The following is a 17,608-nucleotide window of genomic DNA, read 5'->3' on the forward strand; positions in this document are numbered from 1 at the left end:
TTCTCTCACCTTTCACTCTGAAGGGCAGTGAGGAATGACTTAACTGATTGGCAAAACCTGAAGAAAGACACTGCGTGAATGAATTTTCTTTTACCTTTTCCAGAATGGCCTGTCTTTAAGACTCATTCATTCTCTGTGTTGTGGGGCTGCACTCCTGCAAAGAAAGGCCAGGGTGCTGTGGGTGTGCCTCAGATAAATGGGTAAATATGGTTTACTCAGAGGTGAGGGGTTATGGTGCAAGCAAGTATCTTTATCTCCACGTCTCTAACTCCAGAGTCTTCCCATCACTTCAGAAAGCTCTGGAGGAAGTCAGGCCTGCTGCCCTACTCTAAGACCTTAACATGAGTGAAAACTGATCCAGGTGTTTTCTGGAGAATACAAACACATAGCATATGTGTGAGCATGTCTTATTATCCTTGATAGCTTTCTGTACCTATTTTCCTAATCTGAAATGAATATAGATAGAGTTTTAGCCCTTGTTTCAAGGCCTTAGAATAGTCCTCTTCTGCCTTGGCCAACAATAAAATATATGAGAGCTTGTTTCATGCAATTTTACTAAGGAGACTGAAGTCAAGCAGGTAACCTCACTCTAATGCTACCTGCCAGCTTTCTGACTTGGGATTTCACTTTGATGAAACTTGCATGCATCAGGACTAGAAAGTGCACCGGCTTTCTCCATGCATTTCCCTAGAAAATGATTTCATAGGCCATTAGGGGGTTTAACTCTAACTTGAAACCATATTTTCAGGACACAGGTATTAAACTCCTAATAAGTCTGCCTTGATTTCTAATTGGGAGCTGTTTTATCAACATATATTTATCCAACAATTAGAGTAGAAATCATCACTTTGGATGTTGACCAAGAATTAAGACACTACAATCAGGAATTCAGAACATTTATTGCAAGAGCTGAATAATTGTAAATAACGTAGAACTGGCAAAGCAGTAACAAGGATAATTGTTTAGATATTTATTCTGTCAAAGTCATCAAACACCCCTCACAAACCGACAAAAATGTACTGCAATAAGCAATGCACCCCTACCCATTATTTTCCATTATACTGTGGAAAAATGTGAATCGCTATTTACAAAGTAATTTTATTTTTGGTAAGAACAAATTAACTATCAGATTAGCAAACCTTTTTTTTTATTTTTTATTTTATTTTTTTCTTTTAAACTGATGTTGAACCGTGGCATTAAGATAACTTTCACTTCTTTCAATAAAGACATTTTGTTGCATGCTATTTATTTGTTTAAATCATCTGTCATGCCTTAACAAAAACCTCCTAAGAATGTTCGAATTTGGATTTGTTTGCACGTGCAACTGAGATCTTATTAACATTAGTTGTCACTCTGTTGGTTTGACCTAAGTGACAAGATGCTGGTACCTGCCAGGCATTGACCGACTATGATAACAAACAGTTAAACAGCAATAATTAGAGATTTATCCCTTTATTTCCCCCAACTAGCCTACCTGGAGAATGTTCTGTTACATCATGAAGGCACAACACATTAAATATTTTGTGGCTATGGTCTAACACTTGTGTTACAACAACATTATCGTATATGAGGATCAACACAAACTCTGCCATTTCAACAAAGTTGTAGACACACATTTGCCCAGTTGAAACTATTTTTGAATAGTAATTTTTCTTCAATATATGCTAATTTTGATACATTAGTTTTGTATGAGTGACAAGTACAGGATATTATATTACTTTCTGAAGGATAACACTTTCCCATTACTCTCGCACTTAATGCTACTAATTAAGTGATTTTGCTTTCGCCTACTTTGAAAACAAGGATGTCAAGAAAATCGGTTCTGAATTTCCAAGCGTTTGCAGAAGTACTGTTTTTATATAAAGTTTTTGTTTTAGCTTTTTTTTACAGAATCCTAGCGCCATAAGCTGTCACAAAAGAAGCAAGATTCCAGAACCTTTTTTTAAACACAAGTGTTTGAGATCCTTTGAACAACGTGTGTCAAGACAGACTACTAACGCAGAAACACCTCACTAAAAGAAACAACAAAAATAACGACAAAGAGGCAAAGGGGCAAATTAAGAAAAAGGGAAGAAGCAACCAGAAAACACAGAATTATGCTACAACATTTTTTAGGTGAACGTTGTAAGTACACAAAAGTTGTTAATAATAACTTGCTTCTATTTACAAATACTTTAACACTGATTGACTTACAAGTATCCACTAACGTTGTTAACAGCACGATAGGTTTAATGCTTATCTTTTTTAAGTTTCGCTTGAAGTATAATGTCAAGTATAGCAGTCCCAGCACAAATCAATGACAAAAAGAGCACAAGTTTCTAACTGGATATGTTTGTCAGTCACTCTAATCCATGGAACTTTCTTACTCTCCAAATGCATATTCTATTGTTCATAGCAGCAGTCCAGGGTCAAAAGAAAAATTCAATTAAAAAAAAAAAAAAGGATATTTGCACAATGGAGTGATCTCTGGAGAGTTTAATCAATTCTAGTAAACAAGATCACATGGCTAGTAGAACTATTTTCTCTTTTATGTCATAAAATATTGTATCCTCCATGGTGCTAACACAAAGTTATGGATATCCCTGCTATAAAGGGGCATAGTTATAGAGATCTATTGAATACATAAAGCTCTGACACACACGGTATTAGCATGTCTATTTAGATTAAAGTTATTAGGTCCCAGATAGCCTTTTTTTTCTTTGTTTTTTTTTTTTTAGAGTTGGTGCTCCTTCGGACTCTCAATAGCACCTCCTGCTTGCTTATAAGACTTCAGATTTGCCAGAGGAATGTCTGTCATGTGGCTGCCATTGTTGAAATGGCCTTCATTGGAGCCATACTGCTTACGGTCATTGAACTGGTTCCTGTTGCTATCTTCTTTCCAGGCTCTGGTAAGGGTGTGCCCATTCACAAGCTTGTCCTTCTTGACCCATTCTTTCTGGGGTGCAAAGGTTGAGAGAGGAGATTTAGGGTGTTGATATGGACCCAAGCCAGGAGGCATCCAGCAATTATCAGAGTGACCCAAAACCAAGCACTCTTGAGTGCACATCTCTGTAGCTTCAGCTAATCCTCGGGGACCCAAAGGCCCATCTACAGAGGGCAAGAGACAGAGAGAATAAGAGAAGAAAGTGGTTAGAATTTTAATGTAAAATTGTCTCCTTAGAGAAAAAGTGCATTGGTGAAAAGTATAAGTTAAGCAACTCAAAGAATTCAAATTCTTTTAAGAATAACAGAAGGAATCAAATTCTTCATTGAAGAATTCTCTCTTTCCTTATGCCTTCATATACACCTAGAAACAGACACGAGTAAACAGATATACCATACCCACTTTGTATCATTTCTGATCACTCTTTGTACGGCATATGTATTGTTCCAATGTATCTTCTAATCCTCGATAAAAAGCTCTTATTTATGAGAAATTATGAAAAATAGAATTTATTCTTTATGTGATGTTGAAAAAGGTGTAAATGTACAACTCCATAAAAAACAAAATGCAAAAGTATTACTTGAAATATAATATTAAAAATAAGTACTCTCAGTGGTCATATAAAATATCATTTTCCACATAAACATTAATTTTATATGAAATTACCTGGAAATAATTGGGCAACATTTTTAAAAATCAAAAATAATTTAAGGAATATTTTAATTAGCTTGTATGTAAGGAACACCTGGTCTGCTGCAAGCATTCTGAAATCCAAGTAAATAGACAGTCATTTGCATCCAAAGACAGCATTTGGTTCCTTCCAAGCTTAGACCATTTTCTATATGTCTAAGTGTATCAAATAACCCAGATTTCACTAGAGTGAAAGTCTAGGTAAGTTGCAAATTGGATCTCATGGAATCTAATATTCAGGGGGGAAAACGTCATCATAGACATTTATCTATTAACTTGGGTTTTTTTAGTTTGTTTATACTAGCAGGCCATCTAGAACATGTATTTTAACCAGGAGTTCAAAAGTTAACCCTTTTCTGATTATATGAAAAAGGAAATTAGCCTTTTACTGAAAAACAACAGCCAGATGATTTAGGAAAAAATTGTTTTGTTTAGTTCTTTTCTCCTTGATTCAACAATCAAGCCATACGTGATAGGCTGGAAATTAGGAATTGATTTTACGAATGAGGTTAAGTGGATAGGCAAGAATGGCTGAGGTGTAGAACATTTTAAAAATAGAGAGTGATCAGGGTAAAATGTAGAAGAAAATAAGAAAACATATCTGTAGGTTTGCCTCATCAAGGCTAAAATACCAAACAACTGGAATGTGTGTCTTTGCTAAAACCCAAGTTAGCACTACTCACATTTTTAAGGGCCCAATAATCATGGTATTTTAACATGAACATCTATTCATCTTACTAATTGTCCACTTATTCTTTGCATATGGAAAAACACATATCGAAATAGGTAAAAGTTGAAGGTAAATACCTGAGGCTCCAAAACACAAGCAACATCTCAATGGACACCAGATGTAAAAGCAATGTGGCTAAAATGTACTGTTTCCTACAAACTCAAATTTTCGTCATTTTAAAAATCTAAATTCTTCTTGTTAGAAGAACCTCAAAATTCCTTCTCATGTGACCTGTATTCACATCCTCTCAAAAGCAAACAGTTTTATTTTGTTTAAACACACGTTCATTATTCAATACTATTTCTCTCACAAATCTCCAATGATTACTACCTTCCTAGTATATTTAATTTGTATTTCTATATAAGCCTTTCTTTGCCCTTCGAATTCTGCCATGTTTCAAAAGTTCAAACTAATTTCTCCCTTTTAGTTTCACCTTGGTCTACTCCCTGACTCCGTGGCCACTAACACATTTCGCTTAAACCATTCCATGCTCTACATTGAGATCACAGGTAGAAGATGTTTTTTGCCTCTCCTGTTTTCATTTAATTTATTCTTTCAAAGTCAGCTTGCTTCCCAAGTACCACAGCTAACTTCCATAACTATATCAGTTCATAGCTCATATGTACCTTAAAGATTTCTACAGATCTCTTTTCACTGATGAATGACAAATTTCCTAACAGAGCTCCTTCAAATCTTGCCTTAACGATACTTTTGTCCTTAGGGTAAGGTTCTGTACATTCATGAGGATCATCTTATTTTGTTTTATCCCAACTATATTTAAAATCCATTAATGGAAAAAAATGACTTCTCAAGTCTTCTGATTCCTCATAGTGCTAAGCAATAGTGATGATCTATGAACAATGTTAATTGTTAATTAAAAATTTATGAGGTTGAAAATGTTCTGAGGAATAATTAAAAATATCCTCTGCTTAAAGGCAGACCCTAAGTAATTATAATAGAAGATGCTGATTTCACAAACATCACACCAAAAGCTTCAATAACACATCTTTTTGCCTAGCAATACTTTGTGACAGATAATAAATGAATTATTTAACTTCTCTGTTAAGTATATTCACTCCTTTCAAGACATCAATGGAGATAAAGTAATTGCCAATCTGATGTGTAATCTAGCTGAGGCTTTTTCACCCTTTTATTTATACTTTTCTAGAACTATTAAGTTTTTTTTGTTGTTGTTGTTGATACCTCCAAAGGAAAACAAATAATCGGCTATCTTAAAAATATCAATAGAAGCAAGTTTTTATTGAATACATAAAGAAGGGGCGGCCCCGGTGGTGCAGCGGTTAATCAAGTCCTACTTCAGGCTCCTGCATGGAGCCTGCTTCTCCCTCTGCCTGTGTCTCTGCCTCTCTCTCTCTCTCTGTCTCTCATGAATAAATAAATAAAAATCTTTAAAAAGAAAAAAAGAATACATAAAGAAGGGATAATATGCAAGATTATTTTTTTATTTTGTTTTAGATTTTGTTTATTCATGAGAGACACAGAGAGAGAGAAAGAGAGAGGCAGAGACACAGGCAGAGGGAGAAGCAGGCTCCTCTCGGGCAGCCCGATGGGGTACTCAATAACAGACCCCAGGATCAAGCCCTGAACGGAAGGTAGAGGCTCAACCACTGAGCCACCCAGGCTTCCCTGCAAGATCATTTTAAAAATAGCTTTATTCAACATTCATTGCCCTCTCGTCAAATTAAGAATATTATCCAGAGATTAAGAAAGTGTGTGTGTGTGTGTGTGTGTGTTGTGTGTGAGTATACATGAATCCTAAGTCTTCATCAATGAGTGACACATTTCAACAAATAGTGTATGTAGTTTTTTCAGAACTGGTAACATTTATTTATTCCATAAATATTTACTAAACATGTACTATATGCTGACACTGTGCCAGCAGTGAACAAAATTCATGTCAACATGTTCTCATATAGTTTTCAGCTTATGTTGGGAAACAATTATTTTAAAAGCAGTGAACAAAGAAGAAGAAAAAAATGGCCTTAGGAATGAATAGGTGTCATTACCAGTTAACTGATTTAGGAAGGCTTGTCTCTTTACAAGGTGAGATGGACTTTGTTCCCTGTTTTATCATTTTTACCTTTTTCTGAAAGTTCCTCTTACAGATAATTGACAATTGAAGACATTTACAGTCAAAATTTATGTGTACTCTATAAAATCTTTGACTAGTAAAAAAAAAAGTTTCTTTCCATTGAATATTGATCGCTCTTCGAGAATTGTACTTATGATTTATTCTTATAAATAAATTTGAAGGCTTTAGATAAAACGTATAAATAGATTCATAGACATTTTGTAGATTCTTAGGTAAGTCTTTCAGTACCTGATTGCTGTATAAGATTTAAAGATCCACCACTGAGTGGAACACAATACAACATTCAGATGAAAGACTAAAGTTTTTGTTATTTATAGCTCTAAAGGGGTTTATGTGTGGCAAACAGGGTGGGATGTATTAGTTTCCTGATTCTCCATGGATTGACTAATTTGAGTAATTTCTCAAATTCTAATGCATCAAGGCTGTCCCAGGTAATCTGGTACCTGACCCCAGGGGCAATTAGAGAGGGTGCATGATGACCTAGGAGTGTGAGAACTCTAGAGCGGAAGTAGTGTGGTTTCGGTTTATTCAAGAAGTGGAGCTGATCAAGTTCTGGCCACTGCCTCAGAACTGAGTGAAGACAGCATTAAAGAAAAAACAAGCAAACAAAACAAAACTATATTATATCAGTTTCCTTATGTGCTTGAGCTGCACTGTTGGAAAATATAATTTGCTTTATGCTTTGGTAAGTTTTTATTTTGGGGCATGACATCAAATGGGAAATTTTTTTTCTTTTCTTTCTTTCTTTTCTTTTTTCTTTTTCCTTTTTTTTTTTTTTTTAATTTGGGCCCTTATATAATCACCAGCAGTTGCCCTGATAGGAAAAAACAAAAACCAAAAAAACAACAACAAAAAAACATGAGTTTTATTTGGAGAAATAGCAATGCTTCCAAGTTGTCATGAAATGATAAGAAAGAAAAAAAGCAAACACTTTATTTTAAAAAGTCCTGACAGTCCCTGTTCTTTAGAAGTTTATAATAGGAAGCATGCTAAACACGGAAGAGTTTCTAATTCATTTCCTTCATTTTTAGAAACAATGACTGAAATGTTTTATATTTTTTGAAAGGAGAAAAATCTTCTTTATAAAGCACTGATATTGAATATTATCATTTTCTTTCTTTTTTTTAAGATTTTTTTTTAGATTTTATTTATTTACTCATAGAGACACACACAGAGAGAGAGAGAGAGAGAGAGAGAGAGAGAGAGATGCAGAGACACAGGCAGAGGGAGAAGCAGGCTCCATGCAGGAGCCTGACGTGGGACTCAACCCCGGGTCTCCGGGATCATGCCCTGGACTGAGGGCAGTGCTAAAGCGCTGAGCCACCCAGGTTGCCCCTGAATATTATCATTTTCTATAATACAATTAAAAATAATCTATAATTCTCCATCAAATATATAGCACTTAAAATATTAGGAAATTTTTGCTAATATAGCAAAAAGTATATGCACTAAAATATCGCTCTTTATCTTTGACCATGATTATTTTTAATATTATCACTATAAGTAATTATCTTAATTGCTGACATTAATTATATTTATTTTTCATTCATAAGTTCCCTAAAAAAATGTTTACTGACTATCATATAGCACATGTTTTAGACACTGTGCTGGATTCTTAATAAATGCCTTAAGATTTTTTACGTGTGTGTGTCTGTGCACGCACATGTGTTTCTCTGTTTCTCCATATTTTTATTTATTTTCTTGTTTTACTTGTGCTACATTATACAATATCTATGTAGGACTCAAGTCAGGATTCCAAACTGCTTATTACTACTTTGTACAATTTTGGCATTACGCAATGTGTTTCCTTTCTCTTCAAAATAATTAAAATCTACCATCATGGTTTTTCTAATACTGAAACATTTATTGACTTTAAAAAAAGAACCTAAATTATTTGTTCCCTTTCAAAATCTGCAATCCACGAGTTTGGTTATCATTCCAGGTTTTTAAATGTATAAAGACACAAAGGCTGATAAAACCGTACAAGCCATCTGTCTCTACATTTAAATGTTGAAAGCAAATACAAAAGCACATAGCCAAAAGCTTGAAGGTTGTCTCAGTTAATATTTATATCAGGTGTCAATGTATTTCCCTCTCCACCTTTGTACAGCTCACCTTCTCACTCAAAATCCAACAAAATACTTTTTCTATGGTTAGGCGTCAACAGCTGTCAGAGAGCTGTTTGAAGTGCTGACTTTTAAAGACGTGAGTTTAAAATGTGAAACTATCCAAGTTAATGGATCTCCAGCTATACTTAAATGGTAGGATAGTTGAATGGGTCTTGATCTCATTTTATTATAGCCAGAAGCAGAACTGTTACTTCATTGATTAACTCACTGCTGTAATTAGCAAGTACCTTATGGCCTGTCCTCCCTGTACTTTTCAACCTGATGACTTGAAACTTTTTAATTCCAAAGCTTGAAACTGATATTTAAAAAAAAATCACGAGACCTTTCATATTTCTGGTTAGGTTTCATGCTATATGAAGATTTGGCCTTTTATATGAAAGAATTTTCTTTAGAATTTTTACTGTTGGGTAAAATAGGATTAAACAGACTGCCAGAATTGAATTGCAAAAGAGATAAGTCATTTTTATATCATTTGGGATCAAACTCATCCCATCTCACTCAATTTTTCATTTTGTTCAATTTTTATTATAGAAAACTACCTCTTCCATGCAGAACACATTTGATTTTCATGTTATAATGGCCTTTTTTTTTGTGGTAAGAACATATATCACTATTTTTATGCAAAACATTTGTTCTTAAGTTCCAATTTTGCTGATTTCCCCAAGATTTTACAAAAGCAGGAATGTAGTATTCAGTCCTGCATCACTAAACACCTTATTGTGAAGGACGCATCCACAGATTTGGATTTGCTGAAGCAGTTATCCAGATCTCTAGGCACAGTGATGATATTTCTTTACTTGTTTTAAAGGAATTTCCATTTTATGTAAGCTCCTATAATTTTGCTTTGCACTTGCTGTTATTAATATACTGAGAAAAATCTTACTTTTCATACCTGCTTCTTGCCTTAATTTTCCCGTAATAAAATTTCAGGGCAACAAATATTCTCATCCAACCACATTTGAAGTTAATTTTAGCATCTCTAAGAGAAGACCAATACAAAAATATTAGTATTTTTCACAAGCTCATTTTCACCGTATTTCTATCCTTTTTTTTTTTTTTTTTGAGGCAAAGTGTAACAGCCTAACAATTTCCTATCATTGTTGTGGCTTACTTTGAGTGGAAAGCTAAAGCTAAATGCTTATGTAAATATGGAGGGACCTGAAAAAATGTCAGATAAATTAATTTGCTAGGCACCTCTCCTATCTATTATTCCATCATCACTTACTATATTCATTGAAGAGTTGCTGTTAAAAAATCAATTAATTTGCTTCCAATCTAAATATGGTAATAGTTAATTTCAAATGTGAAAGCTGGCATGACAAAACAGAAGAAATCGTTCAGCATTGCCCACATTCCCTTTTGATACATCATTCTACTTCAGATCACATTACACAATGCCAAATCAAATTTTTAACTCAATGTCATGTGGGAATAAATATCTGTTATTACTCTGCTCTTATACAGAAAAACAATCAAACGGTATAATAAATTCCGTTACCATGAACTGAGGTTGGTATATGACATAGTACGGCATAGTTATGTGGGCAATCTAAAGCCAAAAACAGATCTGGCAAATTTGAGTATACTTATGGGAAAAATATTTTTCATTCATCCACTCAACAGGTTTTGTTTGCTCTCATGTTGGTTTCAAAAGACGGAATATCTAAAATCAGAACCAGTTTGGAAATCTCAGGTCACATGCTCATCATCAATAGCTAAGTTAAACAGAAACAGATTTGAAACCACAGTAAAACAGTGAATTAATATGGATGTTGTGAAAGTAATTTTAGATTCTTAAGAGATTTTAGTTCCTAGTTTCTCATCTATAAATTGAAAGTAGGAGACTAGATTTTGATGAATGATCTCTACCATTTTCATATTCCCTTATCAAAAACCACTGTGGTTTGCCATAGATAATCAAACTTTTCAGTGTTATTTTCATTTTAATATGAAGCCCCAGATTAGAGCAAAGGAATTGTAAATCAATTTTTTCTATAGATTATTGTATTATTTAGGTCACATTTAGGTTTTTGAACATAAAATTGTATTTAGAACAAATATTTGGATTTCTAAAACTAAGTAAAAACCTAATGCTTTAGGCAGAGTTTTAGCTTATAGTTCAGATTTAAACCCTACATTATGAATGCACCTACAGTCACCTTGACAAGCAAATGCAAAAAACCCACACCAGCAGGATTTGACAAAACCTTTGGTTAACAAGTAAACAAGGATTAAATGTTTTACACATTCCTCATACAGATTTTTTTCCTTGGTCACAGATGAAAAGTCAACATTTGCAGATGGAGACAGTCCAAATACAATAACACATGGCCAGCCCAAGCAGCAGATTCTCTGCGGGAGAGGATATTGCTATTTGGACAGACTTTATAGCTCACAAAGAATGGAGAGCACTCTCTTATAAATCTTTAGCTTTCTTCTGCATGAAATAAATATCAGCCGCCTTTTTCTCACCTGCAAAAGCTAACTGCTGAAAAGAAAATTATCTTTGATAATTTTACTTATTAGCCATTATTAGTATTTGATGTTGCAATCAGTTGAATGGTAAACGTCTAAGGTTATTGATTATTTAAATTAACTACCAAATTTTGACCAAGCTGCATGATATGAAACACCTTATTTACATTACTACAGATCATATTTTCTTTACAGTTTATCATTTCTTTTGATTATATTTAATACCTTTTATTAAGTACTCATTCACATATCGAAATTTCCTGATTTATTCTCCATTACTTGTGATTTGCATTGTGTCTCAAAATAATGTAGTAAATCTTATTTGATGTGCAACACATTTTAAGGAGTCAATCTAAAGTGTTAAGAAATGAAGTATTTACAGATTAATTTCAGGCTGAGATCCAATTTAAAAATGAAGAAGCAATCTATGTAATCTTCTGTCCTCTTAAAAGAGTTCTCAGTTGCTTATCTAAAACTAGGCCGGTAGTACAAAATATTGTGTGGTACTTTGCCTTTACACAATCTCCACTGGTTTTCATATTTCAGAATGAGGATGGGGAAAAAGAACTTTCATTTGCACAGTGGACTCTGATGACCTTCATCTTGGACACTGATAACTGCAGCCTTGTTCCTCCCCTAGTCTGAGCTAGAGATTTTTCTCCTGGTCTTCAAAGGGCATAGACTGGTCCCAGTTTATTTTAAGCATTCAGAAATTTGGACGAAATCTATGTTAAGTTATTAAGAATTTAAAGACTTTATATATTGTAAAACATGTCTGAGATATTATTTTACTACTTTTATTTTTCTTTTTAAAAGATTATTTATTTATTTATTTATTTATTTATTTATTTATTTATTTGAGGGAGAGAGAGCGAGAGAGAGAGAGAGCGATCGCACAACAGTGGGGAGCAGCAGAGAGAGAGGGAGAAGCAGACTCCACAACGAGCAAGAAGCCCAATGTGGGGCTCCATCCCAGGACCCTAAGCTCACAATCTGTGCCCAAAGGCAGACACTTAACCAAATGAGCCACCCAGGCACACCTGAAAGATTATTTTTAAATGAAATAAAACATCCATTATATGGTGTATGTGATCTGTAGGTGTGTGTATGTGTGGTGTGTGTGTGTGTGTGTTGAGTGTGTGTGTGTCTGTTTGCACCTGATTGTCTTTTTATAACTGAAATCATGTAGCACTGATCAGTGCTTCTCAAATGTTACTGTGCATATTAACCACCTGTAGAAATCATTAAAATGAGAACTCTTAAAAAATAAAATAAAATGAGAACTCTTGCTCAGTAAATCTGGGGTCTTCCGTCCCCTAATTTCTAACAACCTCACAAAGAATGCTGCTGTAGCCAAGACCTCACTTCGAGATGCAAGGACACTGAGGACTTACCTATCTCCATTCTGTCCTGGTCCAGTGATCTAAATAACTGAAGCTCTCAAACTCTTACATGTATAAGAGTGAGCTGGAGGGCTTTTTAATGCATATATTGCTTGACCCCATCCAGGAATTCTGATTTGGTAGGTTTGGGGAGAAGCTCCCAAATTTTCAATTTTAACAAATTCCCTGGTGCTGTCACTTTTTCCTGATTTCTCTAGTCCATCACTAGTCTCTATGTTTCAGTCTCCTTGGATGGCATCTCATCCTTTTCCAGATCTCTAAATGTTGGATTGCTCAGTGCTCTTCATCCTGACTCTCTCCAGGTGATCTCCCATAATTATGTACTGGTGGTTCTCCAATTTATATTCCCAGCCCCATATTGTTCTCCTGGGGCCATGTCAGTATATCTGACTGCTCCTCAGCATCATTTGAATTTCTAATTGGCAGTTCTAAGTAATGTAATTCTTCCTATTTTTCCTTTTTCCAAACCTGTTACTCTCCCTACATTTACCATTCTTGTATATGGCACATTGCTTGATCAATTCAGACAGAAAAGAAAATAAAAAGGAGTAAGTCTTGGCACCTGTTAGACAGATGTCTAAAATGTCTCTCTCCTCAGTGTGCTCTAACCTAGTTCCTGGGATCACGAATATGCTAAGATATCACACAAGTGATTGTGTTAAATTATATGGCTACTATGTACTAAAGGTTTCTGTCCTCCCCCAGTTCATATACCGAACCCCTGACACTTGGTGTGGTAGTATTTAGGGGTGAGAACTTTAGGATTAGATGAGGCATAATGGTGGAAAACTCAATGATGGGATTAGTCTCCTTATAAAGAAGAGACAAGAAAGCTAGCTCCCTCAATCACAATTGCCCTCCTTCTTTCCTCCCCTCTTCTCAGCCATGTGAGGATATAGCAATAAGGGTGTTGTCTAAACCAGGAAGGGGGATTTCAACAGACATCAATATTGCTGGCACCTTGGGCTTGGACCTCCCAGCCTCCAGAACTGTGAGAAATAAATGTTTATTGGTTAAGCCATTCAGACTATACAGTATTCTCTCATAGCAGCCCAAATTGACTAAGACAATGACAAAACATTCCAGACATAATAAAGTCATTCATCAACTAATAAAGTTTATTTTTAGTTAAATAAAAGAGAAACTATTGGATAGGCCAAATATCATCGTGAAAGCCCTTGAAAAATAGGAAGCTTTCTCTAGCAGAAGGCAGAAGGAAGTTCATATTCAAAGCACAAGAACAATGTACCATTGGCGGCTTTTAAAATAAAAAAGAACACACAAGAGGGATCTGAGAGCATTGCCTCAAATGGTGGAGAGCAACTCCAGCTGGCAGCCAGCAAGGACCACAAGGATCTCAGTCCCACAACCATAAAGGACAGGATTCTGCTAATAATCAAAATTAGCTAAAAAATGGATTCTTCCTCAAAGCCTCCAGAAAAGAGTTCAGGCCAGCTGATACCTTGATTTCAGCCTTGTGAGCCCCTAGGCATGTTAAGCCTACTTGGACTCATGATATAATACATGCAAGGAAGCTGTGACAATGTATTTGTATTGCTATAATCAGCCAAACCATGGTAATTTGTTACTCAGTAATAGAAAACTTCTATAACATCTATCATTTATTCAAGACACATAGTCAATCAGTAAGTTATTTAGTCTACCTACTTCTCTGAAAACCTACCAGCTCAAGCCACTATTACTTCCTAACAGGACACCCTCCTTCTATTTTCTCTAAAGCTCAATCCTCAACATGGTGCTTGAACTCATAAACCCAAGATCAAGAGTCTCATGCTCTACTGACTGAACCGTCTTCCACTCTTTCAACATTCCAGTCTCTAACTAGAGGCATATATCTATCTATTATCTATCATCTATCTATCTATTATCTATCTATCTATCTATCTATCTATCTATCTATCTATCATCTATCTATCATCTATCTATCCATCTATTTCAATCAATTGATTTAGATAGATATATAGTTGACCCTTGAACAACATGGAGGTTAGGAGCACTGATTCCTATTCAGTTGAAAATCCGCACATAACTTCTGATTCGTCCCAAACTTAACTACTAATATCGTGCTGTTGACCACAAGTCTTACTGATAACATAAATAGTTGATGAACGCGTTATTTTGTATGTTGTAGGTATTATATGCTGTGTTCTTGCAATAACGTGAACTAGAGAAAAAAATATTATTAAGAAAATCATAAAGAAGAGAAAATAATTTGTAGTACTCTACTGTATCTACAAAAAAAAATATCATATCTAAGTGGACCCATGCAGTTCACCCCGTGTTGTTCAAGGGTCAACTGGAGTTATAAATATATGACTAATATTCTTATATTAGTTTCCTATTGCTGCAGGAACAAATTACCACAGGCTCAGTGGCATAAAACAACATAAGTTTATTCTCTTATAGTCCTAGAGGTCAAAAGTTTGAAATCAATTTCATTAAACTAAAGTCAGCATGTCAATGGCACTGCTTCCTTCTGGAAACTCTGTGCAAGAATCCATCCTCTTTCCTTCTTTCAGTTTCTAGAGGCCATCCATGTTCCTTGACTTCAAAATACATCTCTCCAATCTCCACTTCTTTTATCACATCATCTCTTCAAACTCCTCCTGAATTCCTCTTATGAAAACTGCCGTGATTACATAATGCCAGGTGGATAATCCAGGATAATCTCATCTCAAAATCCTAAATTTAATCACATCTGCAAAGACTCTTTTGCCATGGAAGATAACATTGTCACATGTTCTGGGGACTAGGACATGGATATATTTGGGGGCTACAAAACCTAACACAATAGTTAAAGCAGAATGCTTGTGCCTCGTTTGCCTCCCATCAGATCAGAGTAAAAGACATGCTCCTTTCCATGGCCCAAAATTCTCACATGATCTGGCTCCTGCCTAACTCTCTGAACTCATCTCCCCCACTGTCCCACCTTTCTCAGCTCCATTAACTTCTGTTCCTCAAATACACCAAGATTCATGAGGTCTCAGGGCCTTCGGATTTGCTTATTTCTGTCTGTACGGTCTTCTCATTTGCCCTAGAGAAATGCATTCACTCATTGCATTTTCAATCATAGAGACATTTCCTGAACACTTTATAAAAACAAAATATCCTCTACCCACTCTATTTCTTACCCAGCTTAATTTTTCCTGATAGCACTCATTGCTACCTGTCACAATATATTTATTTGTTAATGACCTAGCTCTCACAGTAGAATGTAAGCACCACAAAGTCAGGTAATTTGCTTTTTGATAACTGCATGAGTTACCATGGCCTGGAACATTGTAGATAATTACCGGATATATTTCTAAACAAATGAATAAATAAAGTTTGTTCTGAGCCCTCAAATCAGTGAGCGAGCATAAAAACTGTACATAAAACATTATGTGACAAGTAATTTACATTTATAAAATAGTAATCAAACAGTTTTTATCCACATAAGAAATATTGCTAAGAGTTCATGGCATAAAATTTCACTGAGATAATATTTGGAATGTCTAAATGGTATTAATAAATGTAAAACAGCTGCATTCAAAAGCACTTATGCACTATCCTACTTTAGAGTTGAAGCAAGTGGAATGCCCCAAAGTAAAACATAATTAGGTTGCTTCCTATGTCCTATCAAACTATTTGATCATGTCAGAAAGTTCATAAATCCTTTAACCATCAGAACTCTTTACATATCTTCAGAAGTCCAGACTCACAGGATACATAACAAAATAATTCTTTAAAGCCTGAAGACACCAAAGTAATTAGCAATTATTCTAAAGCAGAGCCCTAATGAGATGCAGATAGTTGTATAGGATTTAGTTCTTTGGTACAGGTATGTTCAAGTGAATGGGAAGATATTTAGAAAAAATTAAGTGGATTAGGGACTATATTAAAAACTTAAATGTGGTTTAGACCCTGTAAATATACTGGTTTAGAACTTTAAAGGATGAAATTATTTTTCACAAATTTTAGGGAAAAAGGTAATTTTAAAAGAAGCTAATATGTCACATTAGATTACACATGGAATATCATGGTAAAATTTATTGCTTAAATTCTGTTGCACATAAAGAAAACTACTCTAAAAAATGAGAAGTTTAATGTTGTATTTTGAAAGAATCTCCTGAGGGAACTGTTGAAAATGGCATTACTTCATTATTGAAAATGGCCTGTATAATAGAGTATTGTGGAGAAAAATCTTGCCCTCTCAGGGTGATGCACAGAATTACCCATTCCAATCTAAAATGTATGTTTATCTCTGAATGCACCTTGCAAATCCAGAGAAATTACTTCATTAATATTGGTCTTTGAAAGATAAATTTCTCTCTTAAAATAATAAGTATTACATGGGAATTTTATAACATCTATACAAATTCAGCTGAGGTTCCCTGCATTATGTTCTGCTCAGCCTATTGCCAATCAGAGACCATAGTTTTCTGACATGAGGAAACACCTCTTTAATATTTTGATGTTACTGGTAGTTGACCCTAAGTCCCAACTATTCAACGGATATATTTTGCCATATTTATCACCAAAAACTCATCATTATGATTTTATGAAACGTAAGTCATTATCAATTTTCTGAGATAGGAAAAATTTGTTGCAACATCGATGTGCTTTACTATCTAAATAAAAATATTTACAAATTTCTCAAGATTAAGATAATGTTTACATGCAAAATTTTAGGGAAACTAGCATTACTCTCAGAATGAAGTTTCATAGTTAATGTAATAAAACAAAATAAGGGGGAAGGACTGTCAGGAGAAGAAATCTTCATTAGCAAAATTTGACCTTATATCCTGAGAGGTCCTTTTTTTTTCTTCCTCTGAGTTATTTCAACAATTTCTTTGGAAGAGTTATAACTAATCACATATGCTTCCTATCTAGGTCTGCTGTCCCTTTGCAATTAAATACGTTTTTATTATCTTCCAATATGTCTCATCAAAATGACCTGTCTCCTGGGCATAATTGGTGGTTGGCTACTCTGACAAACTCATTAATCTTATAATGTTATTGACTAAAATGCTAAGTGTTATCCTTTGGAAAAATATCTACACCTCAGTAAGAGCCATATAAAGCCGTTTCAATTCACACACATGAAAGCTTGAGGCATGATGGCAGATGAATGGGATTTTGAGG

The 17,608-nt window shown here is 34.7% G+C and overlaps 1 protein-coding gene across 10 annotated transcripts in view; it reads right to left on the bottom strand.

Moving 5' to 3' along the window:
• The window catches only part of PCDH9 (protocadherin 9), a 959,413-nt gene that overhangs the window by 73,372 nt on the left and 868,433 nt on the right, over window positions 1-17,608 (bottom strand). For 4 of the 10 annotated variants that reach the window (XM_026016654.2, XM_026016651.2, XM_072760673.1 and 1 more), the window contains one exon: window positions 881-3,087. The exons of 4 other annotated variants lie outside the window; for them this stretch is intronic. In XM_026016654.2, the coding sequence (XP_025872439.1) occupies window positions 2,714-3,087 (374 nt within the window). In that variant the 3' untranslated portion in view covers window positions 881-2,713. Of the gene's footprint in view, window positions 1-880; window positions 3,088-17,608 lie in introns of those variants that run through there. 2 more of the 10 variants (XM_072760675.1, XM_026016652.2) reach the window with 1 other exon arrangement.

This window comes from Vulpes vulpes, chromosome 6, assembly GCF_048418805.1.
Source record: "Vulpes vulpes isolate BD-2025 chromosome 6, VulVul3, whole genome shotgun sequence".
NCBI lineage: Eukaryota > Metazoa > Chordata > Mammalia > Carnivora > Canidae > Vulpes > Vulpes vulpes.